Here is a 22159-nt window from a genome sequence, read left to right as displayed (position 1 = left end):
CTGTGATGCTGCCTCTTGAACTGCTCCACCAGGGACAGTGCTCATGTGGAGGGCCACTCAGCGTCCCGAGAGCTTTGCTCTCGCAGTCCCCTGTTCGGTTCAGAAGTGTGGGGCTATTGGTGAGTGAGATGGTAGCCGGTAGCTGCTCACCCTTTGTTGTAGGTATTATGTTACTCCTCCTACTCTGTACAGTTATCTAAGAATTATTATAGAGAACTGTAAAAAGGTGACATATTCTTGTTTGGAAATTATGATCTCCTGACAGGAGATTCTCTTCACAGGGAGAAAAAATAAATCTATAACCATAGGTGTAACCCACTTCTTTTCACCAGCCTCAGTCCTATGTTGGCCATGTTGTTGAATAGTGGAGGAGGGAAAGCCTTATCTCTGAACTGGTAGCTCGTAACTTGGAGTTTGTCATGGAAGTCATGTAGCAGTGATAAAAAGAGCTGGCACGCTTTCAGAAGCCTGAGCGTGCTAGTTCAGGTGTGTATTGGTTACAAGTAAATGAGTTACCAATTACAGGTGTACAGTGAAATCTTGCATTATAGGAAGGAAAGTCTAATGGACATGGCACAGGTGGTGTGAGACAACAGCTCCGGTCCCAGCTGAGTCAGGATTCTCTACAAACAGAATTAGGTCTTTAGTTATCTCTTGAGAAACTACCTGAAGCTGGCTCTCTTTAGTACCTCACACCTGCTTGAATTCTTCTTCTAAAGTTGTAAGGGTTTTGGTATTTTGTTTACTCGACAGTTGCACAGAGGTATCTGATGACATGCTTATAAAATATCCTACTGAAAAAAATCTCTCTCTCAGAGGAAGTGTCAATCTAATCAAGTCAAGTCCGTGCTTGAGATGGCCAGCAGTAGGAAGGGCCATCTGTTAAGATCTTGTTAAATTAATATGGCAGAAAACTATGTATAAAAGTCTTTTGGTCGTAGGCTGGAGAAAACATCTTGCTTGAATTTGGAAATGCAACTTTCATTCTCTTGAAAGTTCAAAATTTAACGAAGTCATGAATCCGTAAAGAGTGTGTTAGTATGAGATAAATATATAATAGATAAATGAGATAAATATATAATCATATCTATTTCAACCTGCCTTAAGGTATGAAAGAACTAGAATCCATAACTAATGATTTTGTCATCTAATACTGATATATTTGAGATTTTGCCGCAACTGATCTATTTTCTGTTTGGCACTTGAAAAAGAGAAAACAAGTATTATAGCAAGCATTTAAAATACATCTCTTCCTCCAAAAGCTCAGGAGTTCTGCACGTTCCTGGGCGTGTGGTGGTGAAACAGGCACTACTACTGGGAAATTTTCTGTGTTCTCTATATAGTTGGAAAGAAAAAGGTTTTGACTCCAGCACCATTTCATCAGAGTACTTTTTCTGTACTCTCAAGAGTATTCCAACTCCTGTAAAAATCATCAGATTGTTATGCTTTTACAAAAAAAAAAAAAGTCAATTAAATTAAAAGTCATCAAGTCATCATAGAAAAGGGAGATGGCCAAACTGTTCTGCTGTAGGGCTGCTCTGTTCTGCTGTTGTCTTAGACAACATGTAAAGTGCAGGCCTAGTGGTTTGGAATATAAGCCATAGCAAACTATAAAAATGAAAAGAAAAAAAAAAAGAAGGGATATTGTAGAGCAGTAGAATTTAAGAGGGGCCAACAAAAAGATGCATTGGCTAGGAGGAAGAAAATGAGGGACAATCAAGAAAACAAAATAGTAAATAAAACCTGTATTTACTCTATAAGCCCTATACTGCTGGTTAGAAATGCTTATTGTGTAACATGCTTCCAAAGCTGAAATTTACACCCTGCATCCTTCTGAAATAGCATTAAAACACATTTGCAGTCAGGATAATGTAACAAAACAGATGGCCAATGGACTAAAATGTTATTTTATGCTATTATTAGTGGAACCTAGGTCAGTAAATTATACATATTTCCAACAATGCAAGTGGTTCTTTTTACTGCTTAAAAATAGACTAAGTATCTAAATTAAATTCTAAGCCACTTCATGCAGTAATTATTTACAGCCCAATCCATTTGTTTAAGGCTAGCTGGTATAAAGGCAGCCCCTCATCTTATGTATTTGGCCATCTGTTCTGTCTTTCAGTAGCTATAATTCATTGGTACCTATGTGTTTTGGGACCTGAAAGTTTTCTTATGTAGCAGTTACTGCCCTCCAACTCTGAGAGACAGAACAAAAGTCTTTCCCTTTAGAGCTCAGAAATGATGGAAAGTGAAATACAAACTTAGTGATCAACTTCAATGAATCATCAACTATGTAGCATTCAGAAACAGAAGTGAATGAACATATCTTGTGACACTTTATTAATTTTTTAAACCTGCGCTACAGTCCAGTGCAACCTGCAGTCAGCAATACTCTGCCATCCTATGCAACCACACCGTTAGGGCCAGTCCGACATGGAACTGGCACAGGGGCACTTATGCACATGTTTGATGATCACTATCGATGTGCAGCCCAACGGCACAGTGCCCACTGCTCACTGCATGTGGCATGCTTGAATCCAAACTTCTTTCTGTCTTGCAGGTAACTCTTTGTGGGGATAGTGGCACTTCCAACCATCAGTCCTGGGGTGGTCGTGCTGTGTTTTGTGTGTTTTCTTCCTTGAGTCTTTCTTTCTTTTTTTTTTTCCTTTTCTTTTTTTTTTTTTAACTTTCCCTTGAATGGACAATCTCATGTTTGGAAAGAAGCCAGACCTGAAATACACTCACAGTTTTGTCTTGTAAAAGGAGAAGTACAGAGAGGTGAGGAGAGGGCCTTAGGCAGGTGACAACGAATGCTGACACACTTCACTGCCACTATTAAACTCTCGATTTGCAGTTCAGAAGTTCAGGTAAAATGTCTTCATTCCCTGTTCATTGAACGTGTGTGAATGAGATCAACAGGCAGCAGACTGAACACAAGGGCATTGAAGTCCGTCAATAGGAAGGGCTGAAAAAGAGCTGAATCAGCAATTTGCTTGCTCTTTGAGATGTTGATGCTTCTGTGGGAACCTGGTGTTAGGTCTAGAGTTGGGTAATTCAAGCCAAAGGGAACTTCCTCAACCTGCTGACTTAAAACCTGTCAGGCAGAGTGGGGCACCGGCATCTCTCATTTCCTGGGTGAACTTTGAAGTTCTATGAACTTTGCTGTACTGATAAGTAGATACTGTCATCGTATGTTTTTGTAAATCTACCTTTGAAAAACACATTTGTTTTGTTTAACATTGAAGTCAGAGCAAATGACAAAATAATTTGTGGATGACCAAAAACTGTATTTCCTCTCACCAAAATGACTTTTTTTTTTTATTTTAAAAAAGCTGTAGATAAATTCAGAAATCTGGTCTGTAGTTTTTATATTTCCCATTTATTTATTCTGATTTGTGTTCACTTCATTAATCTGAATTACCTCCAACTGACCCAGTAGTTTCTGATACAAAGTGTAGAACACGTTATTTCATTAAGGGTTACCATTATTTTTAGAGCTAACTGCTGCAGAGCAGATGTTTGTGCCAGGAAGACTGTAGAATTTCTATGCCCAGAGTAAATTCATATGCAGTGGTGAGTTAAACAGTGTTTCTCTTGGTTATTTTAAGCTATTAAGACATGTTGCTAAATCACAGCAGTCCTTCACTGTTCAAAGCATAATTGGTTCTGTGCATTATCAGCCAGCGTATTTTTGTCTTAGTTTTGTCCGAACTACAAAAAAGCATGTTTTTCTCCTTGGAGTTTTGTTTTCTTGCTATGTAGACTGAAGCAAAATCGCTCCCCATCTGGGAGTGTAATGACAGTAATTAAAAATGCATTCACTCTGAAATGACAAGGAATCACTATGAAACATGGTGATGTGAAACATGAAGATTTGGGGGAGTGAATTTCCTTCTCTTGTTTGACACTGTGATAATTGTACAATATGAGTTTTTCTGGTTTTACAGTCAGTGCATCTCAAGACTTCCAAATTCATCAATAGTAATTAAAGTTTCAGATCAGGATATGCATGAATAACAGAGTTGAGTGGCCAGGGTTTGCACACTAGTTACTTCAAAATCTAAGCTGTATTTTTAAAGGTTGCCAGGTGTTAGGTCTCTTGGAAATGGTTTACTAGCTTTGAATGGATGCTGTACTCTGCTCCTGATTCTGCAGGCAACCTGAAATGCTACCGTGTTGAGACACCACACTTCCTTTTTTTATGTATATACATGCAGGCACATATACATATAAATAAATGAATAAATACATCAACTAACCAGCCCATAATTTCTGTGGAATGAAATCCTGTTTCTTCAGATGTATTCCTTGGTCTCTGAGGAGTCCCATACCAATAGCTTTGTAGATAATGTTTCGAAAGCATAATGCGTTCTGAAAGCGTAACCTTTTCTCTCCCCTCCTCGATATAGCTCAGTCAAAAGCAGCAGCACTGCATGCTTCCCTGCAGTCCCTGAATGCTCAAAGTCCAAGACAAGCTATAGCAACAGATGCTGCCAAAATAAAAACTCCTTCCAGAGTCCTACAGGATCCATAGGAATCAGCACCAAGTGGTTTCCACAGTCACATTTACTGCCGTTGAACTGCCCACATCTCTCCAGTTCCACACATGTTGTAGAAAATCTGAGAAAATGCATTTTAATGGAATGATAGAACAGATACTTTGTTGGAGAGAACTGGCTGTTTCTGCTATGAACTAATCTTCACATCTATGCACAATAACAGTAGGAGTTTCAATGCCAACCTTTGATCTGAACCTTGATTTTATCCTCTTAAAGCCTGCCACGTGTTAGGAGCTTCCCATGGGAAACAAACTGCTTACTTTGAGGCGGAAAAGAATAAAGGATGAAAAGAGCTATCTATTGACTTTCTGGATTGATTGCTTCTGATAATATGTTCAAAGTTACAAGACTAACAAAACTATAAACAAAATATTTCAAGAAGTTCCATATAGGAGATCACCTTAGACATGGCATTTTTCAACTGAAAAATTTGAGAGATATCTCAAATAAAGAAAGAAAAGTTTGGTTGGTTTGTTGTTTCTGCTTTTCATTCTAAAATTGTTGTCAAAATTCCTGAATCCTAATAAACTGTTGTTATCTTTCTCTATATACCTCTAGGCAATGGATTTAGATATTCCGGTGCTGGCAAGGAACATTCCTGGGAATGCAGCAATAATAACACATAAGGAAACAGGACTGCTGTTTTCAGATCCGCAGGTAAGAAAACAACAAATCCTTAGACCTTTCCCTTCCAAAGGTTAGGTTCATTTTCCATTAAGTGCTTGTGTCCGTCTGGAAACTTGGCTTTTACTCTCAGCAGTTTTTCTCAGATTCCCCTAAAAACCCGGGTGTTAGACTGCCTTTCTTGAGGCTCTGCTGTTGTCTCACATTCACTTTGCAGTTCACTAAAGTTTTACTAGGTGTCAGCCTTGCTGAATGTTTGTCTAGTCCGTGCTGCTTTAGAGCCTGCCATCTGACTGGGGCTTCTTCCCAGCAACTTCTTGCACTTCAGTTTTGAAGGTTCCATAAGCGAACCCTGGAAGAGATGCTGTGCATATGGCGTGTTGCCCTTCAAGTACTAACTGAAATACGGACTCCTATTAGGCAAGCAGTAGCTAACCGAAAGAGAACTATGAGACTGAACTTTTAGATAATACATTATCTATAATTTCTAGCAGGCAGTGTTAATATAAAGCATTATTAGGTCCAAGATATTGCTCGGTCAGAAAATAATTAATGACTAAAATTAAGCAAAGTGTTAGAATGGAGTTTCTGTGAAGATAAGTAAGAGTGGGGAGAGAGGGAACACTACCCATATTTAAATGCTAGAAATTTTCATTTCAGTATATTTCCTGCATTACAGCTTTGCTGTTATGTATTCATATATATAGTGGAAAATTACTTTCAGACAGATTCCCTTACTGTTTTTATCCAACTCAAGAGTAAAAACCCCTTACTAGAATAGTTGATTTGTTAATTTTGCAAAGTAGAAACTGTATCTTATTTATTTACTTTGAGGAGTGTGTGATTAACGCATCCTATTAAGCTGTATTTCAGGAAGGTGAACTCTCTTGGTTAGTATGGAGGCGTTTTTAATAGAAAAATTCTTGCAGCTCATGGTTTGGGGTTTGTTTTTCTGGCATATTTGTTGTTTCCAATGGTTTCTACAAAAACTTTGGTTTTTAACTTCTGGAATTTATTTTGTGGTGGAAGTATTCCCTCTTCTTGCAATATTCTTTGGAAATGGGGCACTTCCAGGGTAGTGGAGACTGAGATATAAAGCTACTTATAAAAATGTTTGTACATGTATTCCCTGCAAAAAGCCCATTGACTTCCATATGCTTCTTCAAAACTTCAAGGGTGTATGATCATGTTGAACACACAGACTGATGGCACTCCTGATATTAATTCTGATATGTTCTGTTGTTTCCCTCAACATCGTGTTAACATTTGGCTTGAGATTCAAATACATTATTCATACCAGACCCAATTAGCTTCATCATACATCCCTGTAAGAAGCCTCTTCTGTGATCTCCAAGCATCCTACATTCCAAGTGTTTATTTAGAATTCAACATCAATTGAAAATATGCTGTATACTTCCTCGTTTAAAGTGCAATTTTAAGCACAGAAGTAGTCCCAGTGACATCACTGACTCTGCACTAACGACTAAGGACTTTCTTTTATATCAGAACTGTAGTCACAGGCTGTAAATATGTCTAGAACGCTACAATCTTTGTTTACATTAACTACTTCTACTTGAGCTTCCTTCTCTGCAACATGCTGTGCCAAAGATCAGAAACCCTCCTATTCTGCTGCTGCTTGTTGACCCCCTTTTTGCTGTTATTCTGTCAAAGTAGCCAACAGAATTTTTTAAGTGAAGATGGTAACTTGCATTACCATATTAACTATCATACTCCTAAGTGATACTCGTACTGGAATCACTCATGTTTGTGGAGTTACCCTGTCTTATAAAGGAAAGTAATATCCCTGCTTTCTCTGTAAAACAGCAATTGTATCATTTAATAAAAGCCCTTTTATACTTTCACTGGTGTCAAACTGTCAAAATTTGCAGATGGGTCAGGAAAATATTTTTTTGCAGGGTAATACTCTAATCCCACTGCAGAGTTGTTGAAAAACTTCTTCTTACAGAGACGAGCTCAGAATGCCAGTCATCGTCACTCATGGTTTCAAAGATAAAGTAACCATTTACTCTTGTTCCTTATCTCCTCAAACAATATAAAATACAGTTTTTAAACCACTGTACACAGTCTATCAGAGGTTGAGAGCTATATTAGACCAAAGAAGTACGATTAAGTTAGAACACACACAGTTCAAGGTATTCCTCATATTTTTGTTGTTGGAAGAAGGAACGGTCTGCCCATAGCACTTTGAATACTGCCTTAGAAGATTCAGTCTGACAATAGGGATGGGAAAACATGTTCTGGAAAGAAGTTTCCTGATTTTTGTTACTTTGATTACTTTGATATCTTAAGTATCTGGTAAAGTATTTTCTTCTGTAACCTCAATTGCATCAGGTTAGTTAGGGAAAATGTGTGTGATCATACAGAGAGGTTAGTATTGTGTTCAGATGCTTGGCAAGGTCTGTCTCTGTCATGAAGAATCTGGGCCAGCAAAGATTTTTAAAAAAATGTCAAAGAAGTTTTTATTGCTAAGTTTAGTGGATCCTATCTGGTTGTGATGATACAGACCGTATCATGGGTCAAGAGTAGAAAGCATTGCTTATTTTCCAGTTGTTGCTAATCTGGGGAGGGAAAGCTTTACGATATGGTTAGCTTAGATATGAGCAATTGTGTCTGGTCTGCGGACTATATTATCTTTTGAAAGCTAAATTAGAGGGATATAAATTGAGCATTACACAATGAGAATTGTTTTAAATTGTGAATGCTGTTGGTTTTCTTCTTTTATTCTTGCTGAAAGTGAGCTTTTGTGGCTTACAGGAAAGTAGGAAATTTTGTGTGCGATTGTAGTCATCATTAACCATTTGCACATAGAGTGAGACTTCATGACTGGAAGTAGAGAAAGCCTTGCCGATCACAGAAGACAATGCTCAGACGGAAACAGTTAATGTAAAAGTGAAAGCTATGAAACGTTTTGTCCTTTACAGTACATCATCTGTGCACATGACTTTAAATCATGGTTTGATCCTGCCACTGCTTGAATTTGCAAGTTTATGGAATATTTGACACTGAGTTAATGGGACCTGAAAGAAAAAATGCTAAGTGAGAGATAAGAATAGCCAGTAGGTTTTGGGGCAATAAATAACACAAAATGATGTTAAAAGGGAAGACACAAAGAGTCATTCAGCATTCTGAGTTTCAAAATTATATGTCCAGCATCTGTGAAAGCTCACAGAAGGAGGTAAATAAACTCCAAAGCCAATAAGAAAGGGGCCAAGCATAAACAGAGTTTGAAAGCCAGTGGGATGTGGCAAGACTACTGTTAGCAGAGACAACTTTTGAAGTGGTAAGAGGGAAACGCAGCTCAGCTGAGTACGGGCAGCAATACGCTGAAGCCAGAACATAACCAATCTTAGGTTCTTAGACCTTTGAACCTTCACACTGCATAGACTAATTTGCAATTTTTGGCAGTGCCAGCAATCACTGTTTATACTCCCCTAGAAATACTGGCCCATTGCCCTATGAAGTACACAGATGTTCCAGCTAACTTCTGAGCTTTGCCTGCCACTAGGTAGATCTGTTGCAATTCTAAATATACATCTGTCATTTGCCTTCCCTGGGGTGATTCTCTGTTGTTTAAGAATCATGTACTTTTATCTGCTGAAGCTGATATGAAATGGTTTAATTGCAGACTTACTTTTGTTATATAAATAATGTATTACCCATGCATCTTATTTTCATTATGCGTGAGCTGTGACACCGGTGTAGTTCTTGTGGTTATTGAAGGAATATTCGTTCTTTTTACTCAGTGCACTCATTTTCTAGCTTTCTCTCCCAGATACCTGTATATTCCTGGGTCTCTGAAAAATGTTTTACAGACTTTCTTTTAGGTACTATATAGAGAAGCTGACATTTTCTTTAAAGATGATTGGTCAATTTACCAGGAGAAAAATGTATTATGTATGTTGCTGTTGAAAAATGCCTGCGTTTGAAGTGAAGTACTACCCATAAAAAGGGCATGTGTAGTATCAGTTCTGGATGAACATAAGATGATCTTTTCCCCTGTTTTTTCTGGCTTATGGATAACTACTGAGGTTCAACTTTTACACTGTGTTTTTCTGTTACATGTAGAGTAATTATACCCATTTCTGTATGTGAATAAAAGGCTTATTAGAAATATGGATGTCCCCCAAGTGGTAAGTTAGCACCTCCTTCATTTTGGTTCCTGAAGTGCATACCCTTATGTTTGATAATTGAAAAGTAATTTGTGAATTTTGCCCCTCTTTCACCAAAAGCGAAGCTTACTTCACATCTACAGCAAAAGATGAGTGCATAAATATCTGTGCAAATTATCACTTGCACAGATAGTTACAGTATAACAGCTGATAGAAACGTGTTACCACACCATAAGTAGTTTGTATATCATAGGCTTCTAAAAAAGAAAAATGAAGTGCTTGATTTTCTGGAAGAGCTTTGCATTCAGAATGTCTGCATTCCGCAAGCCCATGCTTCAGACTTACCACAAAACTACAACTGAAATGCAAGTCAGTTGTAGTTAAGGGAGACACCTGAAAAATGAAGTTATCGCTATCTAAAGCTGAGCATCCAAAACTGAAAACAGGCTAAGCCAGCTGCTCGAAGGGTATGAGGCAAAACCCAGATAAGTCATAGTGAATCTTCCCATTGGCTTCCAGTCAGATTGCAAGTGACTTGTAGGTGGTCACATTTGATTAGCAGAAGAAGGAGGGATAAAGCTGAGAAGTCCTTATTCTCTGTCTCCTGGTATTTTTCCATTTGCTAATTCTCCCTTCTGCAGTTTCTCAACTTTTATGCTTTGGACTCAGCTTGGCATTTTCCTGAAATTATCCCCAGCATTAAGCGTTGTAACTGTGAATAAGGATCTCATTTCTTGTATCATTTACATGTTTCCAAGTTTTTGTCCTCTATATCCACATTTTAAAAGAATGCTAATAGGACTACCTGTCAAGAAATGTTACATTGCTGCTTCTGTTCTTAGGTAATTTACATAAATTATTTTTAAACATTACTTTAAATAAAATCCTCCACAGGAGCATAAAATTAAAGTTGGAATGTAGTTCAGTGTGAACGGTATTTATTACTGTGATTATACAGGCAATTGGATGAAGCCAGCATAAGTCATGTAAGACTTTCCCACCTTCCGTGTTCTGTATTCTTGGCAGATATGGAGGAAGGCAAAGAACGTGTCTCTAAAGTTGGAGTTATTGGCTGTATCCGCAGTGGCTGATAGACGCAGCCTCGGGGTACTCTCTAGACCAGCCTTGCCTGTCTTCTTTAGGGACACTCTCAGAAAGGCAGAAAACACCCTCTTCAGACCACATGGGTTCCAAGTAAGGAACTGAATACCTGAGTTAAATTAGCAGTACCTGAACGCAAGGTGGTTGTGGATAAAAAGCAGGCTGGATATTAAGCATGTGGCCCTCACGGCTATGCCAGAGGCTGCTCTTTCAGCGTTGCACAGCAGCATTACTGATTTTATGTAAAATAAGAGGTTATTGTTAATATGCATGTATGGAAATAATCTTATTCTATTACCTAGTTACAAACCTTTCCAACAGAACTGATGTGTATCTCTGACTATTTAAATTTCATGGCAGTGATGCATATATTGATAGTTTGTCCTGTCAGTGAGAGTCAAAGGAGTGATTATAACATGTACAACGTGATTTCACCTATCAGCGTTTCCCAGGGGTCACGTTATAGTTATGTATTATGCATAGCCATCACTTGCATTACAACAGCAACATTGATTCTGTGGTAACCAGAGATTTTATATCTGTGTATGTATTTATATACCCCATGTACTTAGGTTTTTCAAGTATACTTTGCTCATTAACCTATGTTGATATTTATGATACTTCCTTTCATAGCTGACAGACTGTGTAAATAACGTATCTCCTTCCCCCATCCTTTTTGTCCCCACGTCCCTATGCACTGATCTTCACTACCAATCGTGTAGTAATGCATTATCTTAGTTTTCCATTGACACAATAGCTATCTGCTTTTTTGAGCTGAACCAAGACATTATTTTGCAAAGAGCTGAGCACATTTGTAATCAAGCTGAAGTATTGGAAGTTGTCTCTTGATGGAAAATTAGACCAGCTGCTCAGAATAGATTAGTTCAGACATCAAATCTCCTTTCACATGTTTGAAGTTCACAATTTCTCTTCCCAAGAACTAAATCAGAGTGGCAGAGGAGCAGGCAAAGGAACAGTTGTAATCTGAGAGGTCTAGTATTTTGCCCAGTAAATTTACAGGAAATTCATCTATGGCTTTTTTGCAGAGCTTGTTGAGCTAAAACTGCTCTGTCTGTAACTGCCCAGATGCAACTGCTCCAGAAGAGCTTGTTGCTGTCTGCTCTTATCGTTATACTGTGACTATATTTATGTAGTGAGTTTTTTAGTCTTAACATAAAATTAACTAAAGATGTCACAGTAGCAATGAGATAAAGTTTAGCTGAGCTGAGATCAAACATCCAATGTGAGTTGCCCTCCATGCTGGAGACCAGGAAGATTATTTAATTTATAATCAGACTGGTTTTCTAACACTTGGGTACGCAAACAATTTTTGCGTCATTAAATTTGTTGCTCATATTTGTCTTAACGCTCTTGGGATTGTCTTTCATTTTAAACATCTTAGTTGGTGGGCTGTGTAAAATAATACATAAAATAATTATTTATTGATCGTTTACAAATAAACTCTGGTACTTGACCTTGAAAAATGAGTTTGAACAGCTTTATATATTGGCTTGCAGTTGAAGTGCTTTACCAAAATCAAGATACGGGTACAAGCTATTTCAGTATCATTAGAACTTCAAGGAACTTCTAATTTATTCCTTTCTCTATCTTTTTTAGGAGTTTGTTGTGCTGTCCAAGAGTTTGATGAATGACCCCATTATGGAAAGAGAAATTGTAACAAGGGCCAAAGACTACGTGAAGAAACATCATTCATGGGAAAGTGAAAGAAAAGCCTATCAGGATCTTGTCCTAAGACTTCAGTGAATTGCAACACTACAGTTGATACCCAGCAGTCTATGTAGAGCACTTTAATGATGGATATGTAATTAGATTTGGGTTTCTCTTGGTTTCTTTTTAGAGGAGATAGTAAGACATGCATTATTACTCTATTCAAACATACCAACATCACAGGAGTTGCCTGCTACTTCAAACTGTCCAATTTCTCTAATTCAGCACACTGTCTCTAGTGTACCAGCTCATCACAGACCCGTATCGTTTTGTAAGATCACATAGGAGAAATCTACTCCTTGAGCACACGCAAAATTTTTGTTGTTAGGCCTCAAAGGGAGGATGATTTCTTGTACACGGTGGAGCACTTCACCACGCAGAGCTTACATCAAATGTTCTGATCATGTTGCATCCTAACCAAACTGCAGTAGCAGTTTTCTTTCCAATTATACCAATCTGAATGTATTCAGGTACGTGACACACACATATATGTTCATAAAGCCAAGATTACTTATATAAACAGAGTATAAAATTATTAAGATGAAAGCTTTCTTAAGACTGAAAGATCAACATAATGACTGCATAATGATCAGGGGGGCAAAAAGCAAGCGGATTGTTGATACCTGGGGAAAGCGAGCAGTATAGGCATGTTTTGTACTGCCCTTGAAGTACCTGAATTGCTTTCAGATGAGCTGATGTGGTCGAACAGTCCTATGCCTGCATTTTCTCTTGGGTCCCGGGACTAGAGCAGGAAGGTTGGTACAGCACCTGACAGCCGTACATGGCTTCAGATTCCAGAACTGCAGAGATGCTTTGTTATGTAAACTACCTCTTAGTTTGCCAGTTTCTTTGGTACCTCTGTGATCTACTTAGTTACTAAAAGATTTATGAGAGCTGTAAAAAGGGATGAAGGGAGGGGAAAAAAAGTATTTTCAATTTACTGTGTATTTTGGTACTGTTCATTTTTGTTTGTGGCTTTCAGGATATAGTGTAATATACTGCAGCAGGCTATTTTAAAGTAGGATTTATCTGTGCTTGAAGTCCATACTGATCATTCCTGCCAGCCCGGTAATTATGGACATATTTTTGAATCAATAATTGGTCATCAAAGGACTTACATTTATAGAAATAAGAGGGTCGTATTTTTAACTACTTGTTAAGAAACCCTATTTTCTTTGTATAGGCTTGATCCTGCCCCAATAAGAACCAGTGAGATGTTTTCTATTGATTTGAATGGCTGTTGTGTCAGACTTTTCTTCGTAATAATGAAGTTCACTGTTTATGTTAAGCTTTCCTCTTTTTGTTTTTTGATGATTTGCGACTGTTGGGACAGTAAACAAGAAAGTAATTTGAATGTCATATATTGACTTCTCAAAAATTTCCCCCCCTTTTGTCGTAATGGGCTTCTGCTCAGCATTGCCTTTGATAACACAATGCTCAAGGGCAAAACTGGCCTGATTTGAAATCCAAGAATTGCTACGCTCCCTGTTGAGCACGTTTTTCCTAAATATTTTTGGCGTGTCCTTTGACATGCTGGGATGCAAGTACATCTGTGCTAGTTCTCAGCGTAAAAGCCACCAGCCAACATCTACCACTGAACAGTTTCTAAATCTGCAACTGAACCAGCCTGTTGGGTTTCCCTTGCTGTCTCAGGAGGAGCCATATTTCTTTGGACATCTCCGTTACCAGTGAGCAGTGAGGCCTCTCGTGGGATTGCAGTGCCTCTTTTGGCCATAGCAAACTATATACGACAGGAAGAACCCCTACAACATGGATTTTCAGCAGGTTGTATGTGGTATGGGACCTTTACAGGCAATAGAAAAAAAAGACCATTTATAGGTAACTGAGCCAACTGCAGGGAGTCCTGTTCCTCTCAAAACATCTCCGAGATCTCCTCTGCTGGCGGATCTCTGATAATCTGCTTGTTTGGCTGTGATCCATAACCGTTCCCCAGCCCCTTTTCTATAGTATTGGTTTTCTTCTGAGAAGTACAGATTATTAAAAACAAATAAACAAATACATAACGTGGGATAGAAGCCTAAGCATTGAGCTGATGGTAAATGATTAGTAATAGTAATGATTAGAAAGCTTTTTCTAAAGCGTGATATATTTATTACCAAGCTTCAAGCAACTAAATACATTGATCTGGATTTTGCACTATTTCCAGCAAAACAAAACATGTTCAAGTGAGAAATTCTGCTACACCCTCAGAATGTAATTAACATATGATTTTTTCAGGCTGTATTTAATCTATAAATATGAAATCTGCATCTGGGAAACAGCATGCTCATTTGCATGTGATAACAATACCAGAAGCACAAACAACCCTTCTGCAATACATGCATTTAGGAAAAAAAAAAGGAAAACCACCAAAATAGTGGTGAGATCAGCCCTCAGGACTGTTTTACAGTCATCAAATGAGGCAGCGTTCATCAATCAAGGGCATTCAGCTTTGATATCATTTATCACATGGGCTTGTGTTCTGCAACATGAAGCCTGTCTATTAAGGCTAAAAGGTTGGGGCAACAACCGCTAGGGAATTTCATCATAATAAATTGCTATTGAATTTATGTTTTAAATTTCATCCAGTCTTATGTTCCAGGCCTATAAATATTCAATGAGTCTTGTAAGTCCTCGTAAAGAAAATATTAGACCCATGCAAGCGATTTTAGGTATAATTATTTTTCAAGCAACTTCACTCAAATGATTTTATATTTAAGAATAATCCTTTTGTTATCCTGCAGCCCTAATTATAGTATTTATCTTCACCCTTCAAAGCCCCATTTCTTACCCTAGCAGCTTTTGAAGCAAGGCACACCTTGATGAGATGCAGATACAGCTCCAAAAATAGCACTTGTTCTGCTCACAGGAAAAACTTGCATTGTGCATTTACCCCACAGATAATTCTGTATTTCAAGACCTTGAAATGTACTGTTAATTAATCCAATTACATGCATTTTATTTTGCAGTTAATTCTGCCATTGAATCCACAGGAACTGAATGAAAGCGGTGGACCTGTACAATGGGTACTACTATGCTGTTTCCTTTCTTGGCACGATTACTTCAGACATGGAGACAATTTGGTAGTGTGTGGCAAAACCCAGCTAGAGCCTGTGGTGCGTGGCATGAGAGCTTCCTGAATTAGCATTTCATTTTAATTAGTCCTAAAGGGTAGATATATATTCCAATTTTTAGAGTTAGTTTCTACATTCCAGTTACAGACTTAACCAGTGTATTCCCTAAGAACACTGATACTGAGTTAAGTCTTCCCATTTTTGTCTGTTCCCAGGCAAAATGTTACTCCTGGCTTAAACCAACAAGGGTTTACCAGCTGCCACCTCCGCAGCCTTGGCTCTGCTGTTCGGCCCCGCAAGTGGAGCCAACGCCACAGCCCCCTCTGCTCCTGCCTGCCGGGGAGCGCATTAACAGGCAACCGGTCTTACCCCTGACAAAGGGTCTCGGTAGGAAGCAAGGGGATCTTCGCTTCCTAGAGAGAACGCAAAATTCGCCAGACTTGTCCTTTGCCAATAGTGTAATCAACCGCTGGCGCTGAAAACAGATTGTACTGATCTGAACTAGCTTATCCTAGCAATAACCACAGCGCCTTTGAGGTGGACAATACACTGTGCAAGGAGGGAAATAATGTAGTCTGATAGAATTGGGGAAAGGATTTAGATATATATCTCTTAAGGATTTAAAGAAAACAAAAGTTAAACTTTTCTCTTTGGACTCATTACACTCATTTTAGAAATTTTTACAGTATTTCAGACTTCAGAAGTCATGAATGAAACAAAAACCAGTGGAGGAAGGAACTGAAGTATGACTATGGCTGTAAGGATGTTCACATTCTTTCAATAGTTTAGAAAAGACTATATCTGAGGGCACTTAGCTCCAAAAATAATTAAAGTGACAGGTATTTACAGCATTCACATTTTAAATTCAGCTTTTGTACATGGCAAAAGTTGGCCATTAACAGTCATCATCAGGGCTGCCAAGGTTTGCAAGACTCCTACGTGTTCAGCCATGATCGCTTTGGTAGCTTGGCTGAGTCACCAGCTTAATTCAGAGTGCTTTGGGATGCCACTTGCAATCCAATGCTGACCATTGGGATTTCAAGTTCTAACAGAACCTCAGAGCTCCAAATTACCAAAAGGTAGTTGCTTGGTGATCTCAAGGAAATTAGTTTTGGTGTTTTGCTGTTAACTTTGTTGACGTATCAGGACTTAAAGACAACTGTCAAAGGAAAATGTTAAATTATATATTTAAAAGTATTTGTGGTCTTTCAGCAAATGATTTGCCACCAACTTACCCTGAATGTTAAGCAATCCAAACATCTGCAAATGCTACCTGTATGTTTAAGGAATGCACAAATACATCAGACTTCTTTTTCAACATATTTTCTTTTGTCTGTTGGGCTCATAACCCATTCTGTCCCTTTTTCCCTTCAGTCTTTTTAATCTTTTGGTCAAGAACCATTCCACATGAAAATAAAGAAACAGCTTTGTCAAGGGCTTGTCAGAGGAGATGGGTGCTTCCATGTGGAAATCAATCATTTAATGGCTCAGTGGGATCGGAGCATTTTTTTTCATTAAGTTGTCCAAAGTAATTTCATCACTCCAGAATATTTCACTTCCACCCTCCTCAGTCTAGTTGGACCAAGCCCACTTGCTTTAATGTGTGAAACTTAAACCCCATAGGAGAGCAGGTCTGTACAGCCTGAGCTGCAGTCACTTGGGATCTCCTTGCATGCCCCAGTATTCCTAGGTGCCGTGGGTACCTTTAATTCTGCCTGGCATAGCCAAAGGAAAGTCTTGAGCTTCCAAAGTCTTAGTTGCATTTAGAATTTTAGTGTAAAGGATCTACTCTGTAAAAAAAAAAAATAAAAAAAAAAATTATGGTCACCAATGTAATAGCAAACTGTAAGATAAAACCAGGATTTCTAATTTTTTAAAAACAATCTAAATTTTCTAAAAGGGCGGATAATTTTTATGTGCAATTTAATCCTCTTTAAATGAACCATATTTTCATCAAGTAACTATTCCCTGTTATTCCTGTGACATCTGATTTTAGGTATTAAATATTGAGGGCACTTGAAATCTCTCATCTTTCCAAAAATGTAGGCCAGCATTTGTTTTGTCCAGTGCCTGAAAAATGATTCTAGAAATTCATATCCCCCAGAGCATTACCATTAAGCTAATTTGAAATGTTTGTTTAAAATTAAACAATACATTTTAATAAGAACAGCAGAGAACATCTGGTTACTGAGAAATCATAGTTGTGGACACCTGACCTGAAACAGCATTTGAAAGGCCCTACAGCACCCTTTAACCCTTCCTATTCCAGAAGCAAGTCGTAGCACCTCTTTTATGATATTTTAGTGTGCTTCTTACATTGCCACTTCCATCCTTGTGTACTTCAGCACAAATCTTAAGGCAGAAGTCCAGCTAGAACTATAACCTTGCTAGATAGAGGTCACTTATTCCATTTGTCTGATTCAATCAAGTTACACTGGGCATTGAAAGTAAATGCCCCTGTACTACTTCAAAAATTAATCCTCACCGTTGAAAAGTTGCGCTGTTATTTGAGTGGCTTTAATGAAGGGAAATGAGTTATGGAATCTTTAATTTAACTTCAGTAATATATCAAAAGCTTGTATGCTTGAGCATGGCCTTTGCCATCTCTTACAGCCTCCTAGCTTCTTTCCTAACTTTTTTTTTCTTTTAAAAATAGGTTTAAGCAAGAAGTCACCTGAAATCACATTAAAAAAATATATAAACTCCTGCTTAACTTGTACAAGTGTTCACACCTTGCATCACCCACTGCGGTGCACAGGTCACCTGAAATCAGTGACCTGAGTCACCAAAATACTTGGGGCGGTTTCCAGCGGCAGTGCTTACCTGTGCGCTGGTGCTGGGGCTCAGCGCTTTTGAGGAGGGAGGAGGCTGCGGGCTGGCTGTGCGGCTTTTGGCACAATGGTGTGCTGGTCTGCACTGGAAATAATAACTACTATTGGCCGCAACTGTTGGCTCTACAATCCCTATTTACACACCTGGGATAATCCAGCAACGACAACAGTTATTTGAAGAGCAAGGTAAGGCTGTAAAGGTAACACACTCTAATGAAGTAGTAATGTTCTCAAATATTGGTACAAAATATTAGCACTTCAGTCCCTATTTAGAAGTCGACTGCTGAAATCAGAGAGATGGACTGTGACACCATCGTGGCATTGCCTCGCACTCCTCAAACAGCATCAGCAACTGTTGGGTTACACGGTGCTGTCTGACGTGAGCTAAGGCGTTAGAGGCTGGCTCACACTTCGTAATGTGGTTTAAAATAAGTTTGTCTGGGCCAAGTTGTAGTGGCAATACAGCTACCCACAGCCTGCGCTGCAAGTCAGGTGAAAAAGATGCACCTTTTTTCTGTATGAAAGTATAGCAAAGTAAGAGGCAATGGGGAAATTTAATACCCACTTTCTGGAATAGGAGAACATTAGTATCACATCTTCTGAATATTCATCATCTTTTAATACCATTTCTCTCTCTTTTTGATCTCAGTATGACCCTAGTAATGATTTTGTTCTGAACAGGTTTAAAGTCTTTCATGGAGCCTGTAGCTCATCTTCGGTTTTGTATATACTGTTTCTTACTGATTACATCTCTTACTGTTTTGTAGCCCTGGGAAATGCTGCAAGGTGTCCCTGGAGTATTATGCATCTAGTTACCTAGTGCATCTTCCACCCTTTTTAGTTACTTTTCTGTAGCTTAATGAGATCATTTTTCTATCCCCTCCACTCTTAAAACATTTGTCCCTGCGCGTCATTTGTTTGAATAAAACATCAGGCTGTGTTTAAGCTTGCACAGGGGAAGTCTCCCAGACATCATTGTTAAAGTAACATTGTTCCACACTGAAGCTACTTCTGTCCTCTCATCCTACTGCTTGCCAAGCTCCGATCTTGCCAACAGGCAGCTCTGCAGCAGCACTGAGTCGCCTCACCCAGCACAGATGTGGGAAGCCCTTTGCAGCGGTAGCCCAGAGCACAGGGCACTCTGTACTGCTGAGAAGTGGGAGCGGTAGACATGGCCCCGGACACACCGGGAAAATAAGAAATGAAACGGGAAAGTCAGCCAAAACAGAAATAAAAGAGGTGCATCCTCAACCCTTCTCTCTGCTAAGCAGGGGAAGCTTTGAAGGATTATTACTGATGTCTTTCAAGAAGTTTGCATTTGTTTTAAGGATAAGGAGAAGACCAGTTTGTAGAACTATAATTCCCTTCTCCAGCAGGTGAGTCTGCAAACCAGGACTTTTTTTTTTTTTCTTTAAAAGAAAGGTGAGGGTTAGGCTCTTTGCTCTGTGAGGTCAGGATCTCCTGATGCCCGATGGCTGCACGTGCCTCTGCAGGTCACTGCAGGAGCTCCAGCCTGCTAACAGTGTCGTAGCAGGCACTTGAGTTTTGCCAGTGCAACGCAACATCGTTCTAAATGTCACATCAGGAGACAACAGAGCAGACTGGGGGACTGAACTATTGTGTGGAAGGTAACATATCACACAGCAAGCCATTCAAGCCATTCACTGGACCAGAATAAATTCTCTGGTCCTGGACTGTGGTGGCTCTGCAGCCCAGTGAACCACAGTGCACCATTAGATAGCAGTGAAACTAGCTGCAAATATCTCGACGTTTTCTTGCCCTAGACTGGGCAGCTGTGTGATGCGGGGTACAGCTGTTCTGATGGCAACACTGTGTGTCCATCCAACGAATGCAGCTACGCATCACGAACGGTAGAAGCGTTCCCCTGGCTTTAGCCACAGTCCAACTTGCATTTTTCCCATCAACCGTACTTTGTTTCTTTGATACTAATTTTTCTATATTTATATACATTTAATAAATGCATTTTTGCAATAACGTTTGGGGAAGGAAATGCAGTCTTATTGGTTTATAAAAATTACCAATAGATAACTTTTAATTGAAGAAAAGTTTGTTTCCTGAATTGCAGCAAACCAGGTTTTTACTTTAAGCAAAGAAAACATGATGGCTTGATCTCAAATCCTACAGAAACCTTTGCCCATCCTTAGCTTTGCACAGTGCAGGTGTGTAAAAGTCAGTACATATTTACTGGGACCTTCCTAAGGTGTCACACTGGATCACCTACTGTAGAATGCGTTCCTGCTCCACTACAGTTGTCATATGAACAACATGTGCATGCAAGGACTTCCATTAATGTGTCTTGATACTGGAAGATTTCTGGGAAGACAGAAATTTAATCACGGGAAGCGAAAATAGACTGAAAGCACTGAGATGAAGCAGGCACTTTCGCGATGCTCTTTCAGAAGCTGTCACATAATGTAGATGCTGTTCTCGCCAGCATCTTCTTAGTTTTGCCTGTAAATGCATGCCTCCCTGTTCTCATCTATTTTTGGTAAGGCCAAAAGTCCCCCAGAGCACTATAATTATCTCCATCAGAAATGTCAGAAGAGTTTACAGCTGAAGTAGGTGTCTGCCCAGAACAGGAAAATCAAGTACATCTTCATGTGTGTTGGGGAGGTATTAAAACTGAGTTCCTGCATAGTTTTCAGGGGAAGAGTTGGGCTGCACTAGTGTAGCATCTCTGCTTTAGAAAACAAGAGAAAATAAGTCATATTATCCCTCTGGGCTTTAACTTCGAGCCATTAAGGATTGAGCAGGATAAACTTACTTTAAATAAAACCTTGTTGCTTCACCTATTGGAAGGAATAAAAATAAATGAGCCCCTTAATGTCAATGCAATAATGAGGATACGCTGGTGATGCTTTCCCTGCTTTTCCCTCTCTTTATTGCCAGTTTTCCCTGCAACGCATTCCAGGGTTAAAACCTCTCTGCCTCGTAGTCTGAATTAAGTGAGGTTTTACTTTTAACGAGAAGAGTCAAATTTTGTTATGGCAATGTTAGAATTCGATTACGTTAAATTTTAAGTGTGACTGGGTATCCATATAGACAAGAAGTGAAAACTATCTATTCAACAACCTATGTCAACTGGCAGTGTCTTGTTATGAAATGTAAAAAAACCCCAAACATTATTAAAGAGAATAAGCCTTGCAGAGGCATTTTGGAAGGATATTAATGGCTTAGACCTTGAGTTCAGATTTGGGGAATGCAGAATACCAAATAGATGGCAGGCTACAAGCAGCTTTTGTGTGTTTCTTTGCTTCAAGGTGCCAGGGCCTGATTTTCAGCAGAACTCCCACCTCCCACTGATTGTATTAAAAATACAGCATGGAGCAGCTCTGAAATCAGGCCTTTGCATCATAAACTGGGCACTCAACGCTAACTACTGCTTTAAAACTGAGGATTTTAAAATGTTCCATCTCTTGAGTTCCCCTGTATTTTTCAAGACAACAGAAAATTCAGAGAAATCCAGATTTTGCAGAGAAGAGCTGTCGTGACAAGTGCACTGTCATTGATTTGTGACAACACGTGGCACATAACCCCAGAGCGAAAGGCTCTGTCTCTGGCCTTGGATACACCGACTGCGTCTGTGGAGGGGGGATAACTGTGGGCTGATACAAAAGCTGCATCTACGCATTCACAGATGAAGCAGATTAACACCCTAAACCACTGAATAATTTCCATTGTGTATATATGCAACTGTGTGAGCGAAATCCCCATGTTTCGTGACATATTATGCTCCATTATTTTTGAATACAATAGTTCTCTTGGCGTTAATACTAGATGAATGGTAAGTTCATTTCATCTGAAAGACTAAACAAACAAGCACTAACAATGAGAGTAAATCAGATTGCTGCAGTACTTTCAAGTAGCTGGTAAAAATAATATTTTAATCAAATAACTCAGCTGTAACTGCCATGAACTACTGGGAAGGTTAAGGCTGTGGCTCAGTATTCTAGTGAGAAAACACACAGAATTATTCAATGCTTGCAGTTTCACCCCCACCGCTTAACTTGGATTAAAAGCAGAAGATGGGAGTCTGAGTTTCTATCCCTACTACTTAGTAGGAGCTGCCAACAAAACAACAGTTAACG

At 39.0% G+C, this 22159-nt stretch overlaps 1 protein-coding gene across 1 annotated transcript in view; it reads left to right on the top strand.

Annotated features, from left to right (window-relative positions):
- GLT1D1 (glycosyltransferase 1 domain containing 1) overlaps positions 1-12457 on the top strand; it is a 53028-nt gene extending 40571 nt beyond the window's left edge. The window contains exons 12-13 of the mRNA XM_009880326.1: positions 5121-5219; positions 12035-12457. Coding sequence (XP_009878628.1) covers positions 5121-5219; positions 12035-12181 — 246 coding nt within the window. The 3' untranslated portion in view covers positions 12182-12457. The remainder of the gene's footprint in view (positions 1-5120; positions 5220-12034) is intronic.
- The last annotated feature ends 9702 nt before the right edge of the window (positions 12458-22159 follow it).

The sequence above is a fragment of the Charadrius vociferus genome, unplaced genomic scaffold (assembly GCF_000708025.1).
Source record: "Charadrius vociferus isolate BGI_N301 unplaced genomic scaffold, ASM70802v2 scaffold332, whole genome shotgun sequence".
Taxonomy (NCBI): domain Eukaryota; kingdom Metazoa; phylum Chordata; class Aves; order Charadriiformes; family Charadriidae; genus Charadrius; species Charadrius vociferus.
The sequence above is the reverse complement of the archived record's forward strand: the minus strand, read 5'-3'. Positions and strand labels throughout refer to the sequence as shown.